Source organism: Cavia porcellus, unplaced genomic scaffold (genome assembly GCF_034190915.1).
Source record: "Cavia porcellus strain 051 isolate PalLab524CR breed Dunkin Hartley unplaced genomic scaffold, mCavPor4.1 scaffold_4, whole genome shotgun sequence".
Classification (NCBI taxonomy): Eukaryota; Metazoa; Chordata; class Mammalia; order Rodentia; family Caviidae; genus Cavia; species Cavia porcellus.
The window spans coordinates 117,181,516-117,202,489 of NW_026947487.1; the positions used below are offsets into that span (position 1 = coordinate 117,181,516).

Below are 20,974 nucleotides of genomic sequence, written 5' to 3' on the forward strand. Positions count from 1 at the left end.
CCCCGGCATCTAATGCTGCCCCCAACACCTTTCTTTCATTGTGTCCCATCTTCCGCTGCCTAATTCTTCCTAGTCCTGGAATCCAGTTGGGACTTCAGCTCCTCAGGAAGTCTTCCTGCATCCTGACCCTCTCTCTCCACCCTCTCCCTCCAAGCAGGGCCAGTCTGCCTTGCACTACCAAAGTACCTGAGACTGAGCACACTTTATTTTCCACTTAAATTTTAGAAAGACACTAGAGACAGTGCAAATTCCAAGCATGCAGCTCAATGTGTTCTACAAGGTGCATGGAAATAGCACCAAGCCCAGGAAGAGAACAGCATCAGATCCTTGGGAGCCCCCACCCCATGTCCCCTCAGACAGCACTTTGGAAAACAGCGGTATCTGTCAAAGCTGAAATGCCAGCGGGGTTGAGTCCCAAGCCATTCACAATGCCTGGCTGCCTCGTCTGTTTCTCCGTCTGAATTACATGATTCTGGTATCAAGCAGCACACTCTGGCCACCTCCTTATCTCCCCAACCTCCGTCATGGACCTGGTACATAATTAATGAGTAAGTTAATGATGGGAAGGAGAGAGAACACACTCTGAGCCTATGTAATGGTTTTCATGTCCTCTGCTCTGTGCTTTGCTAAAAGGACTTCTCCCATTTGGAACCCAGTAGTGGAATGACTCCGCGAGTCCCATCGGAACTCACAAAAGAACAGATATCCTCTAAAGATTGTCAAACGGAAAAAAGGTTTCAGAAGCTCCCCTGTTTTAATCAGAAAAATCGGAATTCTAGGTAAAGTCTGCCAGTTTAATAGGTTCTGCAGCCAACCTCAGCAGCTACCACAGCTTCCAGCATCTTCCTGGACTGGCTCATTTTCCAGGATCTGTGATTTTGAAATGAGGAGCAGGATCAAAGGTCAAGCTCACCCCCTGGAGCACAAACTAAGTGTGAGCTGTAATCATATCACAGAGGGAACTTCAAAGGCTGCACGTGGTGGTGGCAACCACCTGTCTATCTTCAAAACAGATGAGTGATTTTCTGAGGCCATCAATCAGGAAGGGAAGGGGAAAGGAGCAGCTGATCTGTATTTAACCAAGCTCCTCTCATCTGTCCTACAGAGCAGGCACAATCCTGACCCAAGTGACAAAGGAACCCGAAACCTTCCAGATGCCTGATTCCCCTGCGCCTCCTCAGAACCAGGCTCACCCGTGACCGCCCATGCTGACAACGTAGTGATGTTTTCCCAAAGCACCAGACTGTCCAGGGAAACCGAGACCCAGACGCTTTCCCAGAACCAGCTCTCCTGTGGGCGAGGATCTCGGAAAGTGTTTGCAGTGTTAACACACCTTGAAAACCATGTTTGGATGGCTTTGGGTTCCAAATGGGAGAAGTCCTTTTGGATCGGCAGGGAGGCAGTAACAACTGGTTGACCCAGAAAGTCATTGCTTTCAAAATGAAAATAGAACTGGTGGCTTCAAAGGAGATGAAAGACTCCAGGTTACCCTGATTAGCTGAGCTAGTCTGGTATGAATTCCCTGTCCTTGCTCTTTCCTGGACTGAGCCGGGCAAAATCACGTTTTTAATAGCCTGACCAACCAAATCTCGATATCAAATCCATCCTAAGTCTAAAGCCCAAGACCAGACACCACCCTGTCACTGCTTCACCTGGCCTTGTCCCCCTGTTGAAGGCCTTGCCATGGCGAATATCTAGACAGAGCCTGGAAGGTAGGATGGGAAGGGGCAGCCCAGCTCTATCCCTACCTCCTGGGCAGCTTTGTCCCAGGGTTTAACTTCAGTCTCCTCGTCTGGAGGCAACTCCCTCCTGCTGGGGTTGCCACAGGGTTTGAAAAATGCACGATAAACTCTTCCCAGGATCTGGCCAGAATAACCTCAGTGACTACACATGCACCGCCGTACACTCAATCAAATCACGATGTGCAGAGTCAGGAGACCCAGATCACAACGTGGTCCTCCAGCTGTTCACCTGAGAAGACAGGACCCTGGGGCTCAGTTTCCTTACCTGCAAAATGACTTCCCCATTGTCCTCAAGGCTGACCCAGGAAGGTGCTGGGCTGTGAGCTCCTGAGCTGCCCAGCAATGTTAGTCATGTTTAGCCCTTCTGAATTAGTCACTGTGCACGCAAGTGCTGGGAGGCTGGCACACAGCTGGTGCTCAATAAATGTCGTCTTTTGACTTCATTAATGAACAGTCCCTCAACTAACAATTATTAGAGCGTGAAGGAAGATGGCTGTTCTTAGCCTGATCATCAGAGGAAATCGGATCCCTTCTCCCAGGATGGACAGCCCAAGCGCCACTGTTTTCCCCAGGTCCCCTCCAGCCCCCATGGGAAGTGGCTATCAGGAGTGCTCTTTACAATCCACCACCCTCCCTCCAAAACCACGCAGCAGGCAAAGAACAGCTAGGTGATAAGATTCATTCACACAGAAACAGAAGTCCATTCTGCTTGGCACAGCATGCCCCAATTTCATCTGTCTTTCTTGTTTACTTTTTAACTTTTCCAATTTAAATTGCCCCTGGTCCTGCCCCGCTGGACCTGCAAAGAGCCTAACCCGGTTCTTGTGCAGACTGGAGTCTTAGAGGTCTTCTCTCCTGCCCATGCGCCGGATTGATTTGCACACCATGCAAAGTCAGCCCTGGGCATGTAATTTCTCCAGTGGCTCAGCCTCTGAGAAAAGGCTTCCTCGGCAGGTTACAGGTTCAAGATCTCAAAAAGCAGGAGGGAGAAGGCTGAGTGGGGAGAGGCAGCTTTCTGGGAGCCAAGGCTGAGAAACCAGGTGGACCGAAGAGCAGAGCAGATCAGAGAGAGATGTTACATTGAACTTCTTCCTCCCAACAGTAAAACATTTGGGGGCCCGGCTAATCCTGAACTAAAAGAGCCACAGTAGGGGTTGCACTCAGAAAGGCTAAGTGGCTGGGTTAATAAGGCTTTCAGGATCCCTCACGCCGAGTCTGCAGTACGAAGGCTTCTCCAAGCATCAATTATAAGAGCATAAAACTTTCTGGAATGGAGAAAGGGCACTGAGTTCACAGCACTTGCTGGGATCTGATGGGTCTTCATCCATCCCCCTCCGAGTCTTCTGACTTCTCTGCCACCCAGCTGCCCGGCCCCTCTCCACTGCCTGGTAAACACCTTACAACTTTGCTTTAACGAACAGCTTTTGTTTATTAACACTTTCATCAAAGGAAAGAAAAAGGAAAGCAAAACCTAATACGCCTCATTTATTGCAAATGGTAGAAGGTTAGTTTACAACAAAACGAATACCCTACGTCTATGTCTAGTGTGGTACATGAAATCTGGATCTCCTGGGAGATGGTCAGTTTCTGTGCAGGAAATTAGGGCCTCCAGATATACTTCCTCCAAATGCCTGCATAAGTGACTGAGCCTCAGTTTCTTGATCTGTAGCCTGGAGTTATTTCTTGGGAAATCACATTGATTTCTGGTGATAAAATTCACACTGCTCAGTTTTCACTCACTGTCAGCCCCTGTGTTAAGAATGTCAGCTTTAATTCTCCTCTGAAGAGTCCCATGGCCTTCCTGTTCTAAGACGAGGGTCTGAGGCAGGTAGCTGTGAGATCTGCTGAGGTCACAAGGCAATGGAGTGGAGTCAGACTCATACTGTGTATATTTTTTTTTCTTTTGAGACAGGGTCTCGCTGTGCACTTCAGGCCTTGAGCTCACTTTGTAACTCAGACTGGTCTCAAACTCACAACAATCTTCCTGCTTCAGTTTCCCAAGTGCTGGGATTACAGGTGTGTTCCACCATGCCTGGCCTTACATGGCTGTTCTTAACCAGTGTGTTTGTTACTTTTCTCTCATTGCTGAGACAAAACACTCAACATCCAAAATTAATGAAGGAAAGGTTTATTTAGCTCACAGTTTGTGGAGGTTTCAGTTTAAAATCACCTGGCTCCCAGGCAGGGTGGCATGGCACAGGGGCAACACTTCAAGGTGGCAGAAGTCAGCACAAGCAGCCAGGGCAAAAGGAGGGGAGCAGGCACTTTTTTCCTCCTTCCTTTGTAAGCAGGCCACCACCCTCAGGTGGGTGCAGGGCTCACATGATCTCCCTGCCCGCCTCTTGCACAGGCTGAGGGTGTTTACAAAGCGAAAACCCTGCTCCCTGCTGAGTCTCTTAGTTAAACTTCTACACTTCTCAAGCTGTCACAGTGAATCAACCATTACAACACTGTAGGACACAAACAGCCTCCCTCAGGCATGTCCTCTACACCCTAGGAGTAGAACCCTGAGAAGCTCAGTTAAGCTTTTAAAGGGCTCAAGTTGACACAATGTATCAACTATTACAAGGGGTACCACTTTACTTTTCCTCTCAGTCTCTCTTGTCCTCCCCTCCCTTGCCCTTCCTCTTCCTCTGACATCACGCCTTCCTAATGCTGCTTCTGTGCCTGAGGTTCACACTTGCTCATTCAGGACCCAATATGACCAGTCATTTCATAGATTCCCCCATGCAGTTCGGGCTCCCCAGGCCCCCAGGCTACTCTCTCCCATTCTCATTATTTTACTAAAATGGCCTTCGCAAAGCCTGGTGCTCTCCCTGAATGTGGTTCTTAACCCATTTTCCATCATGCACCCCTCCATCTATCCATCCACCCATTTACCCATCATGCACTGCTCCGTCTATCCATCCACCCATTTACCCATCATGCACTGCTCCATCTATCCATCCACCCATTTACCCATCATGCACTGCTCCATCTATCCATCCACCCATTTACCCATCATGCACTGCTCCGTCTATCCATCCACCCATTTATCCATCCATCAATCTTCCCTCCTATTCATCCTCCAATCCATTCATTCATGCATCCAAACACCCACTTACCCACCCTTCTGTTTATTCATTCATCCACCACCTATTCATCCACCCAGCCATTCATCGTCCTCCCGTCTAGTTCATTTAACAATGATGTGAGCTCAGATCATCTATGACAATGGGTAAGTGCTTTTCCTTCTCCAACCTTCTATCACTTCACTTGTAAAGCAAGAAAATTAAAAAGCATAGCAATAGGACTACAGTTAGGCTTAACTGAGAACAGATATAAAGGAACTTGGCTCAGAGATGTGCCTAAAATATATTTGTTTCATCACTAATTTGCACCCACTCAGTCAGCCCTAAAATCTTGGCATCAGTCTGGCATTTCTCTCCTTCCCCCCTTCCCCATCATCCCATTTACCACAAAGCCTCTAAAATTGGTCTTTCTTTTTCGCACCCCCTATGACCTTTATTAGCTTGCAAGCAGGACTTCTTACCTTGAGTTTTTCCTGAGCCAATCCATCTTCCAGACTGCCCCAGATCAATGTTTCTGAAATACCATTTTCCATTACATGATTCCCTTCCCCCAAATCTCTACTGGATTTCCAAAACCTGTTTTAGGAGATTTTTTTTCTTGTTTTGCCTTCTCAGTTTTCTTATATTTTTCATTAGAAATGTCATACATCAATGGAGGTTTATAAACAAGGCAGAAAAAAGTCACTCAAAATCCCATTACATGAACAAAACGAGAGTTAGAATTTTGATAAATTTCCTTTCAGACCCCACCTCCTTTCCCATATGTCTCTTTTGCTGAGGAGCAATCTTGCTGTCCATAGACCCTCTGGTCTAGTGTGCTCTTCTCGTTATATGATATGTCAATGCCTTTATCATCCCCATAACCATCATCTTTAATGACTGTGTAATATTCCATTGAGTCATTTAACCAGTTTCCATTTGCCAGAAATTTGTCTGATTTGTAAAGCATGAAAAGTGCCAGGTGCACGGCAGTCATAAAACAAATGTTGGCTGTTATCACCATTTCCAATTGAGGCTATCACCCTCAAAAACAGCAATGGTTTTGTACATACTTTTCTGTACTTAGCTCTGATTCTTTAACATCTCAGACACAGACTGCCGTCCCAAAGGGTCTTGTTGTTTTTATGCCTTTCAATTCTGACTGAAGCAGAGATGGCTAGTTTCTCCCCCACCTCCGAGATCCCATGCTTTCTGGTCTTTCCACAGAGTGTTGGGTTCTCTTCCAAATGCAACCATCTATGCCATTTTGCTGAGTGTTCTCTCTGAGCCCAGAGTCCATATGCAGCAACCCAGTGGACATAAAAATCAGTGCCACCAGTGCTGGCCTTAAACATACCCACCCAGACTGCAGCATGAAGTCTAGAGCTCACAGGTCCTTCGGGCAGAATGACTTGGAAGTGCCAGTCACCTACTGGTTCCCAAGGGTCTGCGAGGGATGGAGCTCCTGGCACCCACAGTACTAAGGGGTTGTAGAGCAGACTCCTCCTGCAGCTCGTTCCCTCCTGCCTTATGTGCTACTCCCTACATTTCCCCCTGTCTCTCCCCACATAAATAAACTGCACCCAGATCCTCCTTGCAGAATCTGCTTTGTTTTGGTGGGGAGGACTCACATTGAGACTGTAACACTTACAGACAAGTTGTTAACAACCATCTTCTGCTAATACTATCTATGCACGTCCCCATCTGGATAAAAATAAGCAAATTCTGTTTTCCAAGAGTTTAGTGTTTGCGACACCCAGAGTTTACAAGACCATCTAGAATGCCCATCACAGCAATGTAAGGTAGGGGTCCCTGCCTGCTAGTTTGGATCTGGGTGCATGCTAACAAAACGGTCCCCCTGGAGGCTCTGTGGGTGCGTGGTGGAACATGGGGACTCGGGCCTGGGAGGAAAGGGTAGTCTCCAGGGCACGCATGTGGAGGGTGTGTTTTGTTTCTGCTCAAGCTCACTCTCTGGCTCTCTCTGGCTCTCTCTCCCTCGGGCCCCCCTGCTTCCTGGCAGTCAAGAAGTACACAGCTTGGCTCTGCCAGATCCTCCCTGCCATGATGCTCTGCCTGCCCAACCCCAGGCCCAGACACAGAGCAAAATAACCACAGACGGAAACCTTCGCGACCAGGAGCCCACATAACTCCTTCCTCCTCTGAATTGGTTTTGTCGTATATTTTGTCACAGCAACGGAAAGCTAACTAACCCTCCCTCATGGCAAAGGTTGGCCACTGAGACTCGGACAGGGTAACTTTCCCATGACCTGAGAGCCCGCAGTGGCAAAGCTGGCGTCCACGGGGCGCTCATGGTGCGCTGCCAGGCAACACGCTGTAGAAATAGTAAAATCCTTTGGCTAAAATAACACTGAGGCTATTTATAACTCCCCGTCCTGTCGCTCGGATCGTTTCACGCTGCTTCCCGTCAGTCCGCCGGGCTCCGGAGCACGCTGAGTATTTCTGCCACGAACTTGGACGTCACCTTCCTGGAACTCAGAACACTGTCCCTGCTTCCCCACGTTGAGTGCCGAGGGTCACCTCTTCAGGGCGAGCAGAAGCACCCCGCACAGTGCGCGCGTGCTGGGCAGAAGGCAGGTGAGAAATGGCGACTGCTCACACCAGAGGCTTCCACAATCTCTCCTCCCACCGTGGCTGGGCCTCCAGCACCTCCACCGTCCACTCTGCCTTTCACAGACCATCTCCAGTGAGGAAGTGCCTAGACGCCGTGTCTCTGAGCTGGCAGAAGTGTTTTCCATAGCTTAGAACAAGGACTACGAGGCTCAGGGACAGAGGTGACCTGAAGAGGTCTCCAGCCCGTTCTCAGTGCATTTCCTACACTGTCCTCATCAGCGTCAGACACTTAGCAAAGCCCCTGGTTAACCGATCACCTTTTGTCTATGGAATATATAAATAATTTCAGTCTAGTAGAACAGGTACCTCAAGGACTTAGAAACGTTGTTCCCTAGTTTTTATCTGACTCGAATCTCATCCTGACATTTCTTCTTAAATTGCTGATAATTACCTTGGCTTCTTAAATGCTCTCTGAAATGATTATAACATCTTACAGGTTTTCGTCATAAATGAACAAGTTAAAGTTTATATTTTTCAGAGATCACAATTTTTCCTCTTGGGAAGCCCTGCTGATATAACACTATGAGGTGTCCTTCACATGCCAAGCTTCAAATTCTGGCCTCCTGGCAGCCGGGGGACAGGGTGGAGACAGAAATCTCTCTCTGTAGTGGGAAGCGTGGAGCTCTGCACTTGGACAAAGATTCCCAACCTCAGCACCACTGGGACACACTCAGCACAATTCTTTGTGCCTCCTGCTCATTTCAGAGTGCTGAACAATGTCCTGGCTTCAGCCCACTAGATCCCTCCTCCCCCGACACCAAACATATCTCCAGACCCTAGACATGGTGTCCGGAGAAGTGGAGTCACTGTGGGTGGGAACCATTGGCTTTGACCCCATTTCTCATGCCATTCAGGACAGAGTTCAGGAGGATCCGCAGAGATTTATAGCATTTGAAGAATTATTCTGAGCGGGCTTCAATACACAAAGAAATCCTGATGGTCCCACAGGTTTGCAAACTGCTGTGAACACGGATTTTGATACTGCACACACACAGGCCGATGTCGTAGGCCCAGGCTAGAGACTCTTCCGCTCCCCGGGGCTTCAAGGTGGTGCTAGGTGGAGGCCCACACCCTGAAACCCTGGGGTCCAGGCAGCTCGTTGCCAAAGTGTGTCCTTCCAGTTGATGTCTGGAGACAAACGATGCAAATTTCCTCAGTCCCAGGAGCTTGAGAAGACAGTTGGAATATAACCTCAGAGGCCCTCTGTGAAGCTCAAATAAACACTGAACTCTCATTTTTGGAAAAAGATAAATAAATAAACTCTACCTGGCTCAGGAAAACTTCAGTTATTCAGAAGATCTGACTATGTAGCCCGTGTTTCCAGGCCCCTTACTCACCTCCTGTGGAACCAGTGTCTGTTCAGAGCCTGCTGCAAACCGTGGCATTGGGACGATGACAGGGGAGGACAGAGTCAGATGGTAGAGTTGGGGTCTTTGACTTGGAGAGCGCTGGGTGCCAGATGTCAGGGCCAACAGCCCCTCCAGGCTTAAGTCTAGGACGACCTTCTCACCCTGCTCTACGGCAGCCCTCAGCAAAACCAGCCAACAGGCACCAAATTTGTGCCAATTTGTGCAACCCCTAAATCCTGACAGAACCCGCTATCAGCTTGAGAACAGGCTCCCTCTCTTTCAAAGTCAGCCACATAAACACCCCTCCCTTCTAACAGTCTCTACAGTTGCTGCCAGCACTCTACACCAAAAATGCCTGAGCCAGATGGAAATAATCACTAAGATGAATCTAACCAGTTTTATAAATCAGCAAAACAGAAGGGAAGAACCTTGGTTTGATTTCTAATGGGCCAAAGCCCAGCCTACACCCTGCACTGCCATGGCCAGCCCCACTCATCACAGTATCCTTCTGCCTCAGTTTTATGACCTCTAAAATGGGTGAGACAGCAGGCCAAGCATGAAGCAGCTGTTAACAGAAGTAAGTGGACCAGTGGGCACTGCTCCTGGTGAGTCCCTACATACACAGTGGAGCACAGCAGAGCCCTGGGCTATGACTGCCCTGCCAAGGTTGTGTGCCTTTATTTCTATTTAATAGCAACTTTATTGAGACCTAATTAGCATAAAATGAAGCTCACCTTGTTAAGGTTTTGGTATGTTCATAGAGTTGTATGATCATTACCACATTCTAGACTAAGAACATTTACATCGTCCCCCCAAAGAAACCCCAAACCCTTCATCAGTCACCCCGCCTGCCCCCTCCCTGCTTGGAAACCACTAATCTGCTTCCTGGCTCCATGCAGCTGCCTGGCAGGGGCCATGCAGCCCAACTCACGCAACCATACGTGATGCAAGCACTTGAGTTCAAATCTCAGTGCCTGAGCGCCAAAGGTGTGTGGGGTCTCCTGGAGCTCCCCCGCCTTTGAAATGGAGTTAGGATCATCGTAGACGCCCCCGAGAATCACGACAAGGACCAGGGGTGCTCAGTAAGGCATCTGCAGTGCAGCACTGGCTCACAGCGCTTTGAGGAAATCGACGTCCATCCCTACTCTTCTCACTGTTGCTATTGGTTCTTCCCCGACCCAGAGCATCTGACTGGCGACGGGAATCCGGAGAGGAGAGGAGCACGGTGGCGAGAACAGCTCTTGCCCGCCGTAGTACACAGCCTGGCAGGGAGCGCATGATTAGGAACACAAGCTAAAAAGCTACAACAAAGTCTTATCAGATGCACATTTAACTAATGTAAATCCAGCTCTTCCATCAGAAAAGAGAAGAAAATGAACAATGTAAATACTGCAATTAAATGCTGCAAAATTATATCTTGTATATACTCTTCATTTTGCTCTGTGTATTACTGCATGCATATACATTTTTCCGTACTGATTATAGCACAGGGCTGCATACATAAAATGACAAATACAGCACTTTAATGGGCAGCTTACGACTTCGAATTTAATGACAATTCTGTGTTTGCTTAAACCCTGACTTCATAACCAACCTTTGAGTAAGATTCAGCTCTATCGTGTGTCAACAATAACAGCTCAGAATTGTTCCCGATGAATTAAATCACCCAACCAGCACGTTGGGTGTCAGGCTGCCGTTGCCAAACAGCACGCCTGCCCTCCTCGTCAAGGCCACAGTCTCATTTCGCAGGCAGGCCCCATGTGGGCGCAGGAGGGCTGGAGAGGGGTGGACCTGGATTAAGGAAATGAGTGGAAATCATTGTTTCCCTGCAGCCAACAGTCAGAGCAGGGAGGAGACGCACCCTCCCTGCCGGCCCACTCCCTACCTGCTTCAACCTCCATAGCGGCCATCCGTATAGGACAGACATCACATGGCTACCTTCTCGGTTTTCACTGACTCTTTCCCAGCCAGTACACAAGCTTGCAAGGGCAGATGCATGGTCTACATCATACACTACCGAGATTCCAGGGCCCACAACCGTGTCCAGCTCTCCGTGGTCACTCAGTCATACTTGGTGATTGATGAATGACTGAGTGAAGACAAATTGTTTAGACACTCTCTTTTTTTTTTCCATCTGCTGTCCCCACAACAGTCCTAGCTCATTTCTCTGACCTCCATTTGTATATTCGTTAATTGTTTGAAAGTAGCGGAAATACATTCCACCTCAAAGAGAGGCCCTAAGGTAGCGTTCCAGGGCTTTGGCATACCGGTACCATCTAGTGGGAAAGAGAATATCTGCAGGTGGGTGTTGAACCCGAATCAGAAGGTTTAAAAAGCCACTACCACCTTAGCCCTTCCTGTCTGCATTAGTTCTACTGAGGAAGTCGCACAAACGCCAACCGGTGCCAGCTGGAATCTCATAAACTGGCACCCAGGTTCTATACCAGCAGCTCAAGCACCTGCCACGCCCCTCCCCTTTCCTGCTCAGGACCCCTCCATAGCCAGGGTTATTCCTCTGCAACTATACAGCCCAAGCAGGGAAACACAGGGGCACTGGGGGGGCTGGGGGGAGGAAGCAAGGGTCACTGCTACTGATAGAGGTGGGTACAGGGCACACACACCCCAACCACTGTCCCGCAGAAGGGCTGTCATGGTTTATGTCGGTGGCCCCCAGGTCTCATGTGTTTGCATTGTGCATCTGTGACTGGTTCCTTGTCTAGCACTTGGATTGACCGTGTCAGCGCTACACCCACCTAGGGGTGGAGCCAGGATGTGATGTAATGGCAGGAAGAAGGTGTGTCTGGCTCTTTGCTGATTCCTGTTTGCTGTTTGCAGCCGCCATGAAAGGTGGCCCAGCCACGCCCGCCTGTCTTGGAGCCAACTGAGTGTGAACTGAAACCTCCAAAAACCGTACGAAAACGAGCCTTATATAGTCCTTCTGTGGGACCCAGCAAAAGTGAGCCCCACTTTCCACAGACAGGGACCGGATCACTGACGCGCTCTGCCCTGGCTTCTCCCCTTTCTCATCTCATCTTCCCCCACCTCCCCCCACCTTCTTTCCCCACCTTCTCCCACTCCAGGCAGGGGGATCACCCCCCAGGCAGCACCCTGTGCTCGGCGCTATGACCCTCCCACTGTTTTGGAAAGCCCAGTCCAAGACTCAGGGTTTAACACCAGTGTATTTCTGGGTAACCAATATGGCTTACTACGTTCCCAGTGATTGCTACAAAACCTAAAATTATGCCTTACTTTACAGCTGGTCTGAGAGTGACATTTGGAAGTTGACCACCACCGCCGCCCCTACCTTGACTAAGGTTAATACTGTACAAAGTAGTCCAGTAACATCTGATATTAAGACCATAAGACTGTACAATCCACACGGCCACAGAGGCCAAGGGAAAGGCCTGATCTCCTTCCCTGGCCTCTGTCCATCCCTGCCTTCTCCTGCTTTACCCTAACAGTGAGGTGATCTAATACTTCAGGTCAGGGATCCATAAATGTTAGTAAAGGCCAAATCCAGCTCTGCCTATTTTTGAAAATAAAGTTTTATTGGAACAAGCTTAGCCCACTTGTTTAAGTATTTATTTCTGTGACAGCTTTTAGGTAATATTGATAGAGCTGAATGGCTGTAACAGTGGGTATATATTTACTATCTGGCTGTTAACCACCCACCCCCAAAAAGTATCCAATCATAGTTTAAAGCATCAGTTGTTATATTTTTTATTCCCACAAGTAAAATTTCAACATCATAACAAGAAACAGAGACTAAAAACACTTAAACGAATTAGAAAGGAAAGACCCTGTTCCCGTGAAGCAGAACTGAATTTCCAGTTAGATTGAATCCCGCCATGGTACACCGTGGATCCCTGGGCCTCTGCACAGCAGCTGGTCACACACTCCTTGCTTCTGATGAATTGGAGAAAAATACAACAGGCAGCAGAATCGCAGGCTTAGGCAGGGTCACTCTTTGGCACTTGGGGAAGAGCATTGTGCAGCTCTGGGCAGTGGCCACATCTGGAACTGCAGGAAACCAGGCCTATCTGCGTCTTGGCCTCTGTGTGACCGCTTTCCCGCATACGGCCTTCCTTACACATGGAAAGGATAGGTTGCTTGGCCCTGGTTGAAGGCAAGGATTCAGACCACAAACAGAGACCAAGCCTAACCCAGCTCTGAAGGCTGAGCCAGTTCCCTGGGCAGAAGCTCCCAGCTCTGGGTCTACCTTTAAAGATCAGAAACTAAAGATCCCAAATAGCCACTGCGATTTTGACGGAGCCATACAACAAAATAGACAAAGGGAGAACTATTACACAACTGGGGAGAGGAGAGAAGCTGTGGAGAAGGAAGCCTTTGTAAACTAGGTAAATGCTGAGTTAAATGAACATGCACAGGAATCAATAACGCGTGATTCAAACCCTGGCCTCAGTTCTCAGGGGCTGGGGACCTCAGGCAGTTGAACCAGCCACTCATAACTTTTCTTCACCACCTACAAAGTCCAGATAAGGTCACTTACTTCTAGAGACGGGGGTGTGGCACAGGCTTGTAATCCCAGCACTTAGGAGGCGGAGTTTGAGACCAGCTTGAGTTACACAGTGAGTTAAAGGCTGATCTGAATCACCAAGCAAGGCCCTGTCCAAAAATTTAGCTGTTCCTAATGTAAGCACTTGGGATAACAACCAACAGACTCATGGCTGCTGTAAAATGTACTTATTTCAACGTATTTTAAATACTAATAAGTCCTCGCCACTCTGATGCACACACACACACACACACACACACACTGCTTTAGTAAAGTTTCCTGGGACCAGCTGCTGACAGATCCATCTCAGAGACAAGATCTCCTAAGATCAAATGATTTTATGAGGCATGAAATCCTTGGGGAAACAATCCTTAGGGATCTATCAATATAAGACCTTCTCCAGGGAGCAAACCTTACCTTTTTAATGTCTCTGTTCTCAGTCACCTAGTCATTCCCACTCCGAAGCCAGACCCCAAAGGCCAAGGCCCCGTGGTACTATGAGACCCTCTCCTTCCTGGGAGCACAGTGCATGAAGTTAACACCAGCAGTATCTCTTGTGCACTTAGGAGACACCAGTGATGGGCTGACCTCAGTAACACACGGCCATTCGATCCTCACAGACACCTTTAGGGAGAGCACAGCAGATCACACGGTGAGAACGAGGGAAGATGGCACACAGAGTCCTCGTGGTCCTCGTGGGAGGACCCACCTAGTCCCAGATTGCAAGATCACATTGTTACACTTTGAGGGAACTTCCAGGTTATTAGGCTGAAATGCCCATGACGTGAGTATTTACACCAGAGAAATTGGCAAACATCACACATCAGGTGGCAGTTGTGTCTTGATTTAGGTTTGGGTTTTCTTGTTTGTTTCTTCGTTTGCTTTTCTTTTTAAAAGAACTTTATAAGTAAAAGCCAGTTGTTAAACATTTACCAAGCACACCACCGGGGTCCCCTGAATACCCCCTACTGTGTTAGAAGGTAAAAGTCACCCAGGCGCCATCTGATTGCTAGTATTCGCAAAGTGATTGCAGAAATAGTAGATAATTATTTGCTTCATCTAAGAAATATTTCTAATGCTGCTGATTGAATGTTCGAGCAACGATTAAAGGGTTTGGCGATGTTTCTCGCAAATATCTTCTGCATGAAAAGTCTCCAGGATTGGATAATTACAGAAGCTGCATGACAGTCGCCCTAAGCAAGGGTACTTCCAGGCCCCAACATGCCAACCTGACTGCAGACCTGGGCTGTAAAGGGGCCCCCAGGGCCTCCCCTAAGAGCTCCTGCTCTGGCCAGCGCACTGCAGACACCGCCCTTTAGCAGATGTCAAACATCTGGGCTACTGGCACGGGCAACGGTTCCATTTCTGCCACCGGCAAGAGTCAGGCCCCTCCCTGCCCTCACCCTGCCTTCTCCAACCCAGCTGCCACCCAGTCCTGTCAGAGACACCGCCCAACCACCCGAAAGGACGTCTGCTGCTCTCATCTGTACCACAACCCAGGAGACTCCATTCCAGCGAGCTCACACCTAGATGGGCTTCCTCCTCCCATCTGTTCATTTGCTGGACAGCTGCTGGGAGACCTTTTCAAAGTTGGGACCGGATTGCGTCCCTCCACACCCTCCCTGTGACCTGCAAGGGCTGCGGTGGTTCTGGGACCAACACCTAAATCCTGACACCTGTTCCCCTCACTCCACCCGCTGGGTTGGGCTGCATTTCCTGCTGCACAGAGGCTTCCCTGGGCTGTGCCTGCCACCTAGAATACCTTTCCCATCCATGCCTCTTGTGGACATTCATAAATACTATGCCTTTTCTTTATTTGAACCCAGAAATCAGGCTGACAGGGAAGCCTCCCACACTGGGCATCTACCTGATGCCTTTCTAACATCCAGTCATTCATTCCATTTGCTTAGTATGTACCAGGCACAGCCCGAACAGATCAGATAGTAAGCATATAATGGGACAGATATTTCCACACAGAAGACAGACAAAGAGCATATGACCGCGCTATGTAACAGCGTGACCTCACACAACTGCCTTCCTTGCCTTCCAGGTGGCGGCCTCGGTTTTAAATTACTTATGGATATTGACCCCCCTCCCAGGCTGAGCCCCAAGAAAGCAGACAAGGAAGGGTCTGCCTGTTCACAGGTGGACCCCAAACACATGGATGATACCTGGCATACAGTAGTTATCACAGATATCTGTGATCGAAACCATCTCATCCCAGGTGAATTTTCTTGCAGTCAAACTGCCTGAGTACTGGGACTCCTCAGGGGCACTCGCCAGTGGCTGAGACCCTCACCCCACCCCGCTGAGCAGTCTCCTTGCGGCCTCTGTGGTTGTAATGTTCAGTTACACGACAGGTCAGTTGAGTTTGTTTTTCTGCAAAGGGCTAGATAGTAAATATTTTCGACTCTGGGGACCAGATAAACTCAACTTTATTGTTCTAGCACACAGCAGCCCTAACAATTACAGAAATGATTAGGTATGGCCATTCACCTATTTTATAAATAGTGGAACTATTTATAAAAACAGGTTACACATAGGAATTGGCCCACGAACCCTAATTTACAGCCCCTGGGGTTGGTGACTCTAGAGGCCCCACAGCTTTTATCAGTTGAGGGTGAGCCTCTCTGTCCAGAGTCAGCTTTCATTTCTGCTGGCAGAGTCCAGCAGCTCACAGCAGACCCTCTGTCCACCTACAGGACAATGGATTACCCTAGAAGCTCAAGCTTCTGGTGTGTGCAGCCACCATCTCCTTCTCGCAGTACAGAACACAGAAAAGTTGTTCCGTGCCAGCCCAGAGGAACTGGGCTGGAGGCCCCGTGGGGCAGGGATGACGCTGCCACATTCCCTCACGGGTCTCCAGCCTCCTCCAGGGCTGAGCTCATTTCCGGCCCTGCCCAGGCGTGTGGCGGGGCTGCTGCCCGCTGAGCAGCTGCTGCCCTCCACCCCAGCGCAGCCCGTGTTCAGCGGGGAGACACAGAGTCTTTGTGCCTCTGCGGCCGATGGGGTGGCACTCATTGGTGTCTGAAATCGAACATGACATGTTGAAACGTGTCTATTGCTAATGTCAATTGTCAAGAATTTTATTTCTGTTGGCAACTGGTAGTGGGGGAAAAATACTTTTTCTGGATGTAGAGGTAGTTATATTTCCCTAATCTTTAGGGTCTGTAGCTCTGGAAGACAGGAGTCATCTGAGATCGACCTGTGGTAGGAGATGAGGCACGAAGATGAATCTGCTCTGTGTTCACAGAGCCAGAGAGCGTTAATTTTAGCATTAACATGGTATGTGGAACCGTGGTGGGTAGGGCGTGGCTCAGACTGGCTGGGAAAGGAGGCGTGATCAGATCCCAGAACGCATGCTGAATAATTCTCAAGACCCTCTGCGTGGGCTTCTCGTGGATTCCCATGATACGTGGGAGGAATAAAGAGGGCTCCCCAAGGTGTCACACCATGTTAGCCACCCTATGTTCCCCAGGGTGTACTTTTATTTATTTTTATTTTTACTTGGCCCAAGCTCGCTCTGCAGAACCAGTTTCTCCCTTACCCTTCACTTTTAATGTTCCCTGTCTCAAATAAATGTAAAATGTTTCTACCAGTTTTGCTCATTGCATTCAGTTCTTCCCTCTAGGTGAAAAGAACCACCTGCAGAAGGAGATGCCTGCACCCCAAAACCCGGTAACTAGGGCAGGTATCAACTGTTTAAAACAGATTGAAAAACACTGCACAGGCTCCAGGACAGCACAGGAGGTGACAGTACCCTGTGTGAAGAGAGCCCGGGTGGCAAAGCTGTGATGCCAAGCACTCCTGAGGGTGCACATGCTGAAGACTAGCCCAGGGCTCCCCCAGTGCCCGTGGGACTAAAAAGTATGAAAAGTTCTGTGCTGTTCTGATTAAGCCCATCTGCATCTGCAGGAGCAGCACTCTTGCAATGACAATGCCCAGGGTGTCAGTAGGACACCAGGGAACCAGGTGTGATCCCTTTGGGTTAAGGTTAGGGTTAGCTGACACCCAGCAGAGGTGCACCAACCCTCTGACATCCCAGGCTCGCCCCAACTCAGCTCTGTAGAGTGCCCCTTGTCCAGGACACCAGCACGAGGCAGTGGTCAACAGCACTGAGAGAGGACTGTTTTCAGGGAAGGGCACAGTCTGGATGGTTCTGCTCCAGGGCACGTAGGAATAAAGGTCAATCACAGGGATCACCAAGAGGCCAACCCCTTCCCTTCCAAGTAGCCCATCGCCAAACCACTGAGGCCATCAGCTGGATCTGGCTTCACAGTTTACGAAAGCACAGGCCCAAAAGCAAAGGCTCAGGAGTAAAATCAGAGGGTACAGTGGGCTGAGTACAGCGTTTGAGGGTGTAGTGGGGGTCCCCACAAAATGCAGAGCAGAGGCAAGCGCTGCCTGAAGGGGGCAGCAGTGACCCAGCTCCGGCCTAGTATGGCCCCATGGGATGGTGGATCTAGGGTTGAGTGGCCAGACTTTTAAGAAATACAAGGGACCTTGGGCAAACAGTGTACCTCCATGGGGACAATGGCCCTCAAGCTGCTCTTTTTGCAACCTGTGCCCAAAAAAGCCAGCGTTGCCACACTGGGAGAGACAAACAGCAAATGGATGACTTGAGGTTCATTCTGTTCCCCCAGAGGAAGAGCTGTGCTCCATAGATCGCCATCAGCTGAGTTCCTCAAGTCGGAAACGTCAGCCTTGTTCCTTTCCAGCCTCCCCTGAGCTGTTTCCCTCAGCAGAGAAAGACGACTCCCCTTCGTACCCCTAGGACACAGCCACCACCAAGTGTCTGGGCAAGGCACGAGGGCTTTGCAGTCCAGCCAGCTGCTTGGCTGCAGCCGAGATTGGCTGTAGGGAATTATATTGGCAGCATCTCTCAGGAGGGCATGCGGACACCTTGCTGACAGCTAAATAGAAACAATGCCCAGACCACTGGTCACTTGATTTGATTCTGCCCAACTGATTATTGTAATTGGATGACAGATAGATATTTCTGTCTCCTTTTCGACTGGTGTTGGAGGGCGGGGTTCGGGATGGTGAGTCACTCTTCTGGGTAGTCCCCTAATAGGGAAGGTTATCTCCCGTCACAGGCAGAGCTGTTCCTGCCTCTTGGCTGCCTAAAACACAAAACCAGGTCCCACCAAAGTCAAACGCCAGGAAGTCTGCGAACTCCCTCACATCCCGTACTGCATTGTCCACACAGGGCTTTGAAACTGTCCTCGCTCTAATAGTCTGAGGGGACTCAGGGGCGAAGAATAAAACAGGAGAGAACCAATTGCAATAGAGGAAAAGGAAAAAAAATAAAAGAAAGCAGTGAGGAAGGTCAGCCCTTGTCATCTGGGGGGAGGGCGTGCAGGAAACCATCCGAGTGAGGGGAAGAGTTCTGTCTTCACGGAGCTGCCTGCCCTGAAGTACTCTGAAACATGAGCTGGAAATTCAGAATTTTGTAACGCTGTGGATGGAGCCCTCTTCTGGAGAAAAATTTCAACAGGTATTAAAACAAGATCAAAACACATAAGATGAACACACACACACACACACACACACACACACACACACACAGCGCATGCAGAAATCCTCTGGTCTGTTCAGATGACAGGACTGTCACTCAGAGTGAAGTGAACCTGTACTTTGCCTTCTCCTTACCGTTCCAAAATAGAGATTATTTCGACGCCTCCAACAACTGTATTTGTGGAAGGAAATAAAAAGCCCAGCTCTCCTTTTTCCACTAGACAGGACTTGAAGACGAGGCTCAATTTACACATGCAAACGCTGGTGCTTTCACATAATACAGTTACTGGGGATGCTCATTTGTTGCACGATTTCCCTGTAACACACAGAGGACGCTTCTAGAAGGGAACAAATTTTACTTAATGTAACACCCAAGGGCGGAGGCTAGGAAATGAAGATGTGAAGGTGCAGAGGAGATCTCCTAAGAGGGCTTGCAGGCTGGCATCACAGACTACGGAATTCCCCGAATCCAGATCAAGCCAGGTCACACAATCGACCCTGGAGTTCACTGAATCTCTTTTGGAACTTGCAAAAAAAAAAATATTTAGACATGTGAACGCTGGAACTCTGAGCGCTTTTGCCATTACATCTCTCTTAGATCTAGTAGACTGCCACATACGAAGCCTCAGGAGGGGGTATGCTCGCAAACTGAGTCATTTCCTCTCCTCAGGAAGGTTCTGCACAGAAACACTGCTCTTAAAACACAAAATATGAGCATGCAGCCTCCCTGAAAGCCACAGATTCCCATTTAGAATCCTGAAAATGAAGATTCTGCTCCAAGAGAGAGAACTCCCCACTTTAAATCAAAATACCAGAACTCCGTGGGACACTTTGAGGCACTCCCCAGTGATCACCCTCCAAACCTGAACCACTCCCTAAAATCCTAATTCTTGGGAGATTACTCATGCATTGTTGAAACTTTGGAATGGTTGGAAGGGCTGCCCAGGGGAGGCGGGAGCAATCCTATTTATAGTGGAATTTCTAGCTCCTGCCTCTCTTAATCTGTGTCACATTCATTACTGTAGCCATATTCCGGGGGCCATTTCTGGTCTGGTGTTTCTCTAAACACTCCAGGAGGAGAGGGGAAAGGTGACTGTTGTTTAACCTGGCCAGCCATTGTTGCTCAGAAGTCCTCATCTGTTACCCAAACGCCAAGAAACAGGGCAACCCTGGCAATCGGCTTACAGACTCATGGCTTCCAAAGCCCGACCCAGGGCCTTACAACTGCAGTGGAAAAACACACACGGGCTTGCCCGGGCACCACCGGCACACGGTGACTAATTTGCTTTATTACATTGTTTTTCCCTTTCTTCTGTTTCCTCCGCCTGGGGAAAGTTTTATTTTTCTGGTTGACTCAAAGGCTCGGAAACTTTTCCCACTTTGCTCTGTGGCCCCAGAACTGTGTGCTTGAACCTGTTGCTGGGACTAGACTGAGATAATTTCCTAGAGAGGTCCTCTTGCTACGAGGACATCCAAGACTCTCCTAACGTGGACATTTGCTCAGATCACAGGTAACAATCAAAGGGAGAAATAAGTGTCTCGGGGCAGGCAATTCAACTTCGGCTCTGAAGCAACCCAGTGAGACTTCAAAAGCCACCTGTGCCAGCCGGACCCCGGGGAAGGAGACACAGACATTTCACCAAAGGCACCACGTGCAAAAACCCTCATGTGTGAGGAGCTCAGCCACTGTCACGCCTTCTGAGTTGTGCTGAGGAACGCATAACTTCGAGCAAGCCCTGGAGTCTGAATCTACCAGGTGACATGCTAAGAAGACATTGCTTAGTGTCTTCCCAGACAACCACAGCCCCAGAGTGACTGAGTAGGGCAAGTTCATTACCCAGGGCACCCTGTTGAATGCAACCCTCCCCAGCAGCCCCAGGAAGGCAGCAGATGATTTCACAGCAGAGAACCTGGAAGCTACAGAGGTGGAGCAACCTGCCCACTGGCAGCTGGCAGGAAGGATCTGTCAGAATCCTTTCCTCTGAGGCATGCTCTGAACCATCTCACTGTAACAGCGTATGTGTTTGACCTGCAGCCATGGGGATATTTGGAACCCAGGAAGTCTGGGAAACTGAGACAGAACTGAAGGCCCCAGGGACCCCCAAGAAAATCATCCAGCAAAGCCTTGTTAGGGAAGAAGCCACAACTGAGTCCTCTGGAGTGGAGCAG

The 20,974-nt window shown here is 49.2% G+C and overlaps 1 protein-coding gene across 2 annotated transcripts in view; it reads right to left on the reverse strand.

The window, feature by feature from the left end:
* Cdh13 (cadherin 13) overlaps positions 1-20,974 on the reverse strand; it is a 1,022,569-nt gene that overhangs the window by 999,874 nt on the left and 1,721 nt on the right. The window contains exon 2 of one of the 2 annotated variants that reach the window (XM_063247740.1): positions 12,863-12,888. The exons of the other annotated variant lie outside the window; for it this stretch is intronic. Coding sequence (XP_063103810.1) covers positions 12,863-12,888 — 26 coding nt within the window. The remainder of the gene's footprint in view (positions 1-12,862; positions 12,889-20,974) is intronic. 2 annotated transcript variants of the gene reach the window in all.